This window comes from Humulus lupulus, chromosome 5 (assembly GCF_963169125.1).
Source record: "Humulus lupulus chromosome 5, drHumLupu1.1, whole genome shotgun sequence".
Taxonomy (NCBI): Eukaryota; Viridiplantae; Streptophyta; class Magnoliopsida; order Rosales; family Cannabaceae; genus Humulus; species Humulus lupulus.
In genome coordinates this window covers 226,046,505-226,057,520 of record NC_084797.1, presented here as the reverse complement: position 1 = coordinate 226,057,520, position 11,016 = coordinate 226,046,505, and the positions used below count along the sequence as shown (strand labels likewise).

Genomic DNA, 11,016 nt, shown 5'->3' with positions numbered 1-11,016 from the left:
GTAATTGGGTGATTTTCATATTTTGGCCATTTTGGGCATATTTGGCATATATGTGATATGTGTGTGGTGCTTTATTATTTTGGTTATGCCAGGGTTACCCAGCACGAGATGCTCCTAGGAGGTAAGCTAGTGGGAAAGTCACAACGGGATTTATTCTTGACTCAGAGTGAGTCAAGGGGTATTTAGAGCGTTACCGGGTTATTGGGTAATGGGAATGAATATTTGGTGATAAATTGGGAGTTAATAAGATCAAGGGGAAATTCTGGAGGTTTTGACTATTTTGTCCCCGGGAGTGTTTTCGGGACCCCGAGCGTTAGGATTTGTTTGAGGCTACTTAAGCTTGAAGTATCCTTTTAAGAAATAAAACGAACGTTCTGTACGTTCTCTCTCCGTCAAAGTTCCATTTTCGTCTCCCGATCGCATTTTCGAAGGTAACTTGAGTTCTAGGACTCCGATTCAAGTGAAGGTCGAGGCATAGCTATCCTAGAAAGATTAGAAGCTTATTAACTGGAGGATTTAGTTGGAAACAATTCAATTGGAGGTAATTCAAGTTTTAAGTTTTTAAGCTTGAATTGGACTTTGTGTTTTGATGAGTTTTTGTTAGATTTGAGACTTGGGCTTCATGGGTTTTGGATCATGGGGATGTTTGAGAACTTTAATTTTTGAGTTTGGAGATGTTTGGATATGTTTTTGGGAGGTTTTAAAAGGTTAAAGTCGGAGAAAAATGTCTGGTCCGAGGTTGGGCTGCGGCCCAAGCTCGATGAAGCAGGTGGCAGGGTTTCATGAGCACTGGGGGCCGCGGCACTAGGTGTAGGGCGCCGCGACGCTTGGCCCTGATGCCCCTGTTTTGGCTGGGGGCCGCGTCTCAGTGAGTTGGGGCCGCGACGCTTGAGGGTATTTATGGACGAAATGATGTTTTAAGCTTGGGAACTCAAACCTTAGGCCTCGGGATCATTCCTACTACCCGGATTGGTGGGGTTTGATGTCTTAGAGGCTAGGTTTTGGTTCCGGGATTGGTTTTAGAACTTGAACTCATTGGATCACCATCTGTGGTTGTGACTAGGTTATCACTAGAGGCTTGAAGTAAGGATCGTGCTTGTGGCTCGTTTATTGGTAACCTGTGCTTGGACCAAAGGTAAGAAAACTGCACCCTATATGTGACATGCATGTTGGATTTTTAAATGTGAACATTGATAGCATATTGAATGCTTAGCAATCTTTCTCATTTGTATATGGTTATTATTGAGGTATCCTGGATGATTAAGTGTGATGCATATGATGCACGAGAAACATGTGACTAGGGCATGCCATGAATATTGACTATGAGACTGATCAGAGCTTGAGTCTTTGTGTTTGTGCATGATCATAATTGTGCTAGCAACTGTTAAGTAAACATGTTGAATGCCCTATGTTTGAATATTCGACATATAACATATGCTTGGTAGCATTACTTACTTGTGCGTGGTGCATACTCATTAGTCAGAATTGGCAAAGGTGTCAGTATCTACTGTGAAGCTGTGACTCATTAGTCAAGTTCGGCAGTGATCCTGGGCACTGGTCACACAGTGCTGACTCATAAGTCAGGAACGGCCTTAGCGTATTCAACGCAAGCCAACAAAGATTAGATCTAATCGACATATGCATTAAATGACTCAGAAGAGCGTTAACGCCGAACCGACCTCAAGTTCGATGAAAACTAAAAGCGCTTGTGTGACTTACCCATAGTCACTCATCTGTTTAAGCTAGTGACTACCCATCAGTCACTCATTTGTTTAAGCTAGTGACTTACCCAGCAGTCACTCATCTGTTTAGAGCCATTGCAGGAAAGCCCAAGTAACGGTTTCGTTACACGGCTATGGGCACCGAGCCCCATAGTGACTTGCTTGTCCGTCACTCATTACGGTTTAACAGAACCTCAAAGTGATATTCACTCATCTGGTCAGGGCTATAAGCTCTGTATGATCATTCTGATCATCATTTGCATGGCTTTGGGTACTGAGCCCCGTAGTGACTTGTTTGCCGGTCACTTAGTGTGGTTTACCAGAACCTCAAGTGTTAAATCACTCATCTGATTAGGATAGACTTGATAGTCATCCAATCAAGAGGGCGGGATTTCTTATCCTTGATTCCCCAACATTATATGAGATTATTTGCATGCTTGAATTGAGCTATATTTGCCAGGCATGCCAGATGTGATTTGATATCATGATATGATTGTTCATGAGCATATTGAGTTTTCTTGCTGAGCTTCGGCTCACGGGTGCTATGTGGTGCAGGTAAAGGCAAAAGAAAGTTGGATCATCCTTGAATTGGAGAGCTTAGGTGACGATGTGTACATATGCAGCTGCTCGACCGCCATAGCCGAGGTTTGAAGGAGAAGAACTAGGGTTAAACCCTGTTTTGCCGCTTAGATCAGCTGGTTGTTAATATTTTGTTGTAATAAACCTTTAAATTATATTTTTGGGATCCCAATGTATACAGTAAACGTTCTAGTGAAACGTTACCTCTTAACCCAAATTTTTAATCCCTAAACCACTAATCATACTAAGTTACACGATTTTGGCCAAATGACTCGATTAACGAGTTTAGCACTGTTTACAAGGCACACCGTAACGGTCCCTAGAGTTTAGGGCGTTACAAGTAGGGACGTTTCAAGCGGAACGAGGTGGTGTTGGATGCCATATAGCCGACGGGGGATGCCTAATCGGCGAGGCAATTCTTGTCCCGTCAGGACGTAGCAAGTGAGCTTGCGGTCGCTCTGGTCTGCCATTTCTAACTCTCAGTGTTTGGCGATCTGATCGTGACACAGGGCGGTCGGCTGGAACATTACGTCTTTGTGAGTTTTCCCTTGACCTTCTACGTGGGTTGCCATGGGCGCTTTTAGGCGTATTCGATGGTGGTACTGAACTTGGAGTCGAGGTCCTAACCGACTGACTGACTTGCCGACGGCCCCTGGGAGGGCCATCAAACGAAATTTCTTGGTGATCTTGCACCATGGGCGCAGAACTTAGGGTCGAGGTTCTAACCAAACGACTTGGTCTGGATCGACTATCCCGGCGGGACTTATGAGTCCCACCTTGCCTCTTTCCGACATTAACGTCAGTTGCAAAAGGGGGTAGTCGAGCCAAAACCTCCTCGATTCGTTTCTTTGCTTTGGCCAGATGGCTCCTTAACTGCATGTTTTCCAACTTTATCGCAATCAAGTAATCAGGGTTCAGATTTGGCAGTAATGACGCTGAACTCCCAGTGTCGCCGTGGCCCATCAGTTGTTTTCCCGACCGTTGCTGGATCTCAGGGTTTTGTTCATCGGAAACAGCGGTATGGTGAGCCTCCTGCCCACCATGCTGATCCGTTTCATTGCCGTGTCTCGACTGAGTAACCACCATGATGAACTTTGATCCGAATCTTTTACAATAGCACTAATCTGCAACTCTCAATGAAAGCACCAAACTGTTGATGCGGTTTTTCGCCAAAAGTGAATTTTGAAAATAGCTGGGATGGATTAGTGCTTAATGGTAACTCGGAATAAGAAAATGAAACTTAGAAACACTAGAAACGAAATATCAAGAACACTCGTCCCTTTATACGTGGTTCGGAGGTTAAAATCCCCTTAGTCCACGAGTTTGTATTATTACTGTATATCTCTCTATATTTTGACAGAGTTTTTGAATTACAAAAAAAAAAAAAAAAAAACCCCTTCTCCCTATCCAAGGTCTTAGCATTTATAGAGAAAATCCCTGGATAGGCATTGGGGTCATCATGTGAATCCAAATCCCTCGTGTGACCTGCCTCACAATAATGATGGATATTACAATTTATATTAAGGTATGGTCTAATCATTAGGTAAACTGATCATGGGCCATCAGGGATAAACGGACATGTGATGTCTGATCATGCACGATTATATTACGTGTCCGAGAATTCAGGGATAAACGGACATGTGATGTTTGATCACGCACGCTTATATAACGTATCCAAGCTTATAAAGATCTAGGGAAATGGCAGATCTTTAGCGTCCCCTGAGCTGAGTGTAGCGTCAACTCGTGTCTCAGATGCTATACTTCATAAGTGTTTCCAGCTCTTGCCTATTGCTTTGTATTCATCAACTCGTGCTATTTACCTGGGGAATCGCACTGTCTTTACATAGGAAATATGAACTTGTGAATCATATATTATAATTCTTGGCTAGCCAGCTGTATCTAAACTGTCTAAAAGACTCGTGGTGAATTTCAGGACGTACAATCTTCATTATTCATACTCGTGGTGAATTTCAAGACGTACAATCTTCATTATTCATACTAAAAGGGTACCATAGACCTTTGTAAGAAAAAAAAATACTTTGGCCTATTTTTGTTCAAAGTAATTTTTCAAAAACCATTTTTCCCTCATATTTAAATATACACATATATATATATAGTTTTTAAATTATTTTGACTCTTTTAATAAATTAATAATTCTTAAACTGTATTTTCAAAAACATATAAACTTAAATAAATAATTATAAAATAAAAAACGAAAATAAAATAAATAAAATCAATTATTATATTATTATTATTTAATACTTGATTTTAACTTGAATAAACTTAAAAGGCATATACCCTTTTATATATATTAATAAACTAAAGTCAATAGTATAATATCAAATAAACACACCTAAAATAAACTTCAAATAAAAAAATTGCAAATAAAATAAATTAGACCAATTTTCATTAAAAGTATGCATCAATAATAATAATATGAAAAGAATAAAGAATAAATAAAATATCATTAAAAGACAAAAGATAAAGAATATATTGGTAATATGAAGTTAAGTTAAATTTCACTAAAAACAATTGTAAAAAAAATCACTAAAGACAAAATAGATAATCACCTAAAAGGAAACTGGTTTCACTTTTGATTTTGAAAGCTATACTATATTATAAAACAAATAAATAATTTTTTAGGATAGCATTGGCAATAACACAAAAGATCATTACATCTATGCTTAGTATATTAGTAGGATATATATATATATATATATAATTTTACATCTAACTTGTTTTTCTCATAATTTATTATTAACAATTAATCAAATTATTCACTATGTTTTTTTTTATCTAATCCCAGTTGGACCATAAAGTATTAAAAGAAAAGAGACTAATGCTTGCTTGGATTACTAAACAACAATGTTTAGTTGGGCTTCTCATATGAGTTCTGGTCTCTAAACTCTGCAATAGCACTTCTAATCATTTCAGCTGCATGGGGTTGCACAAAGAGATGAGCGTTATCCAAAACATGTATTATAAACTTCTGCGATGCAGGCAGGGCAGCGTTCATATTGATTATGAATTGTGCCATAGGTATGTCACTGTCAAAACAAACAAACACAGGCACTGTAAGAATTATTTGAAACAAAGGTAACTCAAAGTAGTATCCCACAGATCAAAACTTCACTAGTCCTACCTACGCACTCCTCACAGTCCAAAACCCCATCAGATTTCCAACTTAAAACATAATCATAAAAAAGATTGGATATTTGAGCACTTATCACAATCCCAATATGTTTGATCACGGTTACAAGTTTCAATTCTTATTTAGTTTTTATTTTTTTAACCCAGATGATAACGGTGAGAAGTGGAGAAGAAGAATTTGATATCCAACAGAGTACAAGTCAATGGACTATCACAATAGCACACAAGCTTCGTGCTAGAATAAGTACATTACCATGTAATGAACAGTCCTTTGGTTGCATTAACCATATTGTATCAGTAGTCTTTAAAGTTTAAACTGCAAAACCGAAACAAAAAAGTTAAGAAGTAAAATCCAACAAGATGAGAAGAAGTGAACAACACATTCTAAATTCTAATGATTACAATTGCCAACTTAACATGTTTGATTCTAATTTAAACTCATGTACCAAAAGATGTTCAAATGCATAAGAGTTATTTACTGGAACAAAAATAATGATCTCCGTGAATGAGTGGGAGTAAAAGCTATAATTTTGCAGAGCAAAAATGGCCAATTTCGTTCTCTTAGCACTCCATGATCGACAATGTTAAAACAAAAAAGAACACCTACTGATGATCAGTATTCTCTTACACAAATAAAACTGAAAACCACATAAAAGGAGCAACTACTAGATCAAAAAACCAAAACACACAAAAAAAAAATTATAATAAGAAGAAAGCTAAGCATAAGAAAACTCCATGGAAATCGAGAGTAGAAAATACCCAAATAAATATCAAATAAAAAATAACAAGTAAAGAAACTCAAAAACAAGAAAAACCATACCTAGAAAAATGATCAGAAACCGAACATATATGTACTTAACTAACACAACAAAACCTAATACCAAAGAGGAAGACTCAAGGAGCACACCAACTGAAAAACAGGCTGTCTTGTACATTACCAGTGATACTATAACTGTCGATCCCTCTCTTTTATTTAGTTCTTCATCCAACTCTAGCAAAGGGCAAAGCCTTAGCAAGGCACATGCCACCCCAATATCAAAATTTATGTTTGTTTTCAATGGCCGGTTTATGAAAATTAAAGCATGTAGTATATGTATGATATAATAGCATAGTCTACAATTTAGTTTAGAAGGAAATGAACTTCATGCAAAAATTAACGTCGAAAAATTGAAGGAAAGTTCAGTAAATAACAATTTTATTTGTGAAAATTGGTCAGAAGTTTAGTACCAAAATTCAAAAAACAGATCATGCAAATGATCTTCTCAAACAATCTATTAACAAACCAAACCAAGTAATAATAATGCTAGAAGAGAAGAAAAACATCAGCAATTGTATTCACACACTAATGAAGACAATAAGCAATCCTACCACAAAACAATGAACTGTAATCCAGAAACACAGCAGGAAAGAGAGGTATGGAATGTTCAACCAAAAAAAGGGTACGAGCACACAGAAACCAAGAGAAATCAACCATCACAGGAAGATTAATTATTAAGATTTGTCTTCCACACAAGATGCATATGAACTACATCGTCAAACTCTTGTATAAAAATTCAGAGTACAGTTTTTTAAAATTAGAACTTAAACTCCTTATTGAAAATTATATGGGAATACTATGTTCCATGTATTTCTAGATAAACATGAGAAACTGCAAAACAAACCCAAAAGAACAAAAATGAAAATCAATTGGTATAAGAGTTGCTAATAATTGAATAGCTAATTTAACATTAGAAAGACTCTGTAAGGGCCAATGGCTTAATTTATTTGTGAAAATTGGCCAAATTTTAGTAACAAAACCCACAAACAAATCGAGCAAAATATGAAATATAAAGATTAAAGAGCATAAAGTACTTGAGAAAACAAAAAAAATTACTCTCATTCCTTTAATGGAATTTGAAATCAAGCTTAATAAAAACTTTGAGAAAAACCAAAAAGATTATTATCAGTAAACACAGAAGGATATGTATGCAAGAGACAACATGAATAGTGAATCAAATGGGAAACAAAGATTTGGTATATTCTAAGGCCTTGTCTTGGCTTTATTTAGTTGAAGAATAGAGAGAAGGTCACAAGCAAAACAATCAGTTCACCAAACCAAGTAATAATGTCTATGGCACAACACAGGAGACTGAACAAAAACAATAGCTATAGAATTCACACACTAATGTGACCGATCTATATGCATAAAAAAGTTAAACTTTGTGAAGATAGCAACAAAACATACCGGTCTGTTGAAAAAAAAAACAAAGTTATTCAATAAAGATTAGAAATTGTTGCAATATCGGTAGGTATTCAGATTTGGATTGCGAAGAAAAATAGTTGCAGGTCGAGAACTCACCACTGGCCGATAACGAGAGAGAAGGATTGGCTTGACTGAGGAGAAGGAGAGGAAGAGCTCCTCCGCCTTGGGCCTCTTGCCGCCGTTGTGAGAGAGAGAGGGGAAAAGTTCGTCACTCTTAATTTTCTTAACAAATTTTCAGCAAAATTGATTTTTTACATGAAAATTTAAAACTATAAGAATTTTATTTTTAAAATAATAATAATAATAATAATATAACGGTAAAAATCCTATTATTTTTAAATTCGACCACTTGATTGCAAATAATTATTTTTCAGGAATTAATACAATAATATTAAAAAGAATTTATGCCAAAAAAAAAACTCTAAAAAAATAGTTTACTTTTGTATATAATTTTCCAATGTGTCTTATCAAAACTCCTCCATACCTATGTAACAAATTCTAATCTCGTATCCTTCAATCAAGTCTTACAACATAGTTGTTCATGTATTAAAATTGAAAATTGCTAAGGGGTACCACTGGTGCCCAACACCACAAGTAGGTGGCATACTGCTATTGGTGTAATCTAATATCGAGTTCCACTTATTTGAATTTAATAAGAGTTATGAGGTATCGCTAACCAATCATGAGGCGACACCTCATGTGGTGTTGGGCACCTTAAGGTGCCAAATAGCAACACTCATTAAAATTTGTTGAGTTAAGATTTTTTATTCCAATAGAAGAGAATGGATATATGTCTATATTATTTAATTATAAGCAACGAGTAATGTCGTTTTCAAGTGAAATGATAGTATTTTGTTACAAAATTACGTGTTTAATAATCGACTATAAAAATTTTGTGTTTTCCCTCTAGCCTAGCGTGACTGAGAACTACGAGTGAAACAATATTATTTCGTAAGGATAGTATTGGTGACCCTCTTAAAGGAAGAAATAGTCTTGTTATTTCTCGCCATTTCTTTGCAGATGATTGTCTGTTTTTTCTTCATGCGCAAATGGAGGCAGTATCTAGATTCATAGAGGTTCTGCAATGGTATGGATAAGCCTCACGTCAAAAAGTAAACTTCTTTAAATCTTTTATATGCTTCGGCCCTAAGGCTAGCACAATGAATTAAGGTACTGTGGCTTCTACTTTAGGGGTCTCAATTGTCCTTGTCATGAGAAGTATTTGGGTCTTCCTTGTTTTGCTGGTACAGATAAGAAGAGTTTGTTTGAGGGGATCCGAGATAGGGTATGGAACAAGCTTCCAAGTTGGAAACAAAAGTTTTTTTGTTGGGGTGTTTGGGAAGTTCTCTTTGATAATTTTGCAAATAGACAAAGAAGATTTGAGAGAGAATCAAAAGGGAGGTTATGTTTTCATTATATCAAAAAGATAAAAATAAGAGTACAAGAGCAACAAAATATATAACCAAAACAATGAGAGGCTAAAAGACCAAACTACCCTTACATAATAATAAAATTTATATTATTAACATCCCCCTCAAACTCACGATGTATTTGCAGGAAGCATCGAGAGTTTGCTAACTAAGAAACGAAAACGATAAATAGAATGAGCCTTCGTAAACAAGTTGGCAATCTGCATAGCGGAAGTGACAAATGGTAAGGTTATGGCCCCATTCTGATAGTGGTGACGAGTAAGATGACAATCTATCTTAATATGTTTCGTGCGCTCATGAAAAATGGAGTTGCGAGTAATCTGAATAGCACTAACATTGTCACAATGCATCGGAGTGGGATATGAGAGAATAACACCCATATTGGCAAGTAACCAACGCAACCAAACGAATTCAGCGGTAGTGGAGGCCATGGCACGATATTCTGCTTCTGTAGACGATCGAGAGACAACAGTCTGTTTTTTATTCTTCCAAGAAATAAGATAATCTCCAAAAAATATACAAAACCAGTGGTAGATTTGCGATCAATATAATCACCACCCCAATCTGCATCTGAGTAGGCACGTAACTCTAAAGTAGACGTAGATGGAAAAAACAAACTCTGAAATTGAGTTCCCCGAAGATATCGAAGAATACGAAGCACAACTGCCCAATGAACGGTAGTGGGAGATGCAACAAAATGACTGACAATGTGAACTGCATAAGCGATGTCTGGCCTGGTGATAGTAAGGTACACTAAGCTGCCAACCAGAGTGCGATATAGAGAGGGATTTGACAAGACAACACCATCAGATGAAGAATACCTGGCATTAAGCTCAAGAGGGGTATCAACAGTGCGAGCATCAGAGAGACGAGCTTGATCGAGAATGTCAGCAATGTACTTAGATTGAGAAAGAAGATAGCCACGAGGAGAGTAAGCTACTTCTATCCCTAAAAAGTACCGTAGGGAACCCAAATCTTTCATCTCAAATTCACGAGTCAAGTGCGTTTTCAACTCCGTTATCCCATTCGCATCATCCTCGGTGATAATCATATCATCAACATATAAAGAGATTAAAGTGCAGCCAGAAGAAGTACACCTAACAAAGAGAGTTGAATCATGTGCACTAGGATGGAAGCCGAGAGAAGTAATCACGATGGAGAATTTTTCAAACCAGGCTCGAGGAGCTTGTTTAAGCCCATAAAGAGCCTTCTTCAATCTGCAAAATTCTCCTAAATTATGAGGAACACCTGGTGGAGGAACCATGTAAACTTCTTCTTGAAGAGTCCCATTCAAGAAGGCGTTTTTAATGTCCATTTGAGAAATGGACCACTGTCGAGCAGACGCAACAGCAATGAGAGTACGAATAGTGGTATGTTTGGAAACTGGAGCGAAAGTTTCGTCATAATCCATCCCATACTCCTGAGCAAAGCCTTTAGCAACCAAACGAGCTTTGTACTGCTCTACTGACTCATCAGACTTAGTCTTGATCTTGTAAACCCAACAGGAACCAATAGCACACTTCCCCACAGGAAGAGGAGCAATATCCCAAGTACCTGTCTTGTACAACGTATAGAGTTCTTCAGCCATTGCCTGCTGCCAAAGAGGGTCAAGAATAGCTTCTTTATAGGAAGAGGGCTCAGAGAGTTGGTGAATAGAATCAAAAAAGAAGAGAAAAAATTAGAATAAGTGGAGTAGACAAAATCAAGTGACTGTGTGGACTTACGAATTCTTTGAGGGTAGAGAGGAAGAGAAGGAGCATGAGAAGCAGGATCCACAATCTCAGAAGCATCTTGGGCAGTAGTAGGGACAAAAGGGACTTCGACAAGCTGAGAACCGACATCTGCAGAGTTAAGAGTATCAACAGTACAAGAATCAAATGGATCAATACGAGTG

The 11,016-nt window shown here is 37.2% G+C and overlaps 1 protein-coding gene across 1 annotated transcript; it reads right to left on the bottom strand.

Annotated features, from left to right (window-relative positions):
- Positions 1-4,932: 4,932 nt before the first annotated feature.
- LOC133778272 (general transcription and DNA repair factor IIH subunit TFB5) lies at positions 4,933-7,947 on the bottom strand. The gene is made up of 3 exons (XM_062218150.1): positions 7,789-7,947; positions 5,704-5,766; positions 4,933-5,347 (listed from the first exon to the last, which is right to left on the bottom strand). The coding sequence occupies exons 2-3, from the start codon at positions 5,736-5,738 to the stop codon at positions 5,170-5,172; spliced, it is 213 nt and encodes a 70-aa protein (XP_062074134.1). The 5' UTR covers positions 5,739-5,766; positions 7,789-7,947; the 3' UTR covers positions 4,933-5,169.
- Positions 7,948-11,016: the final 3,069 nt, after the last annotated feature.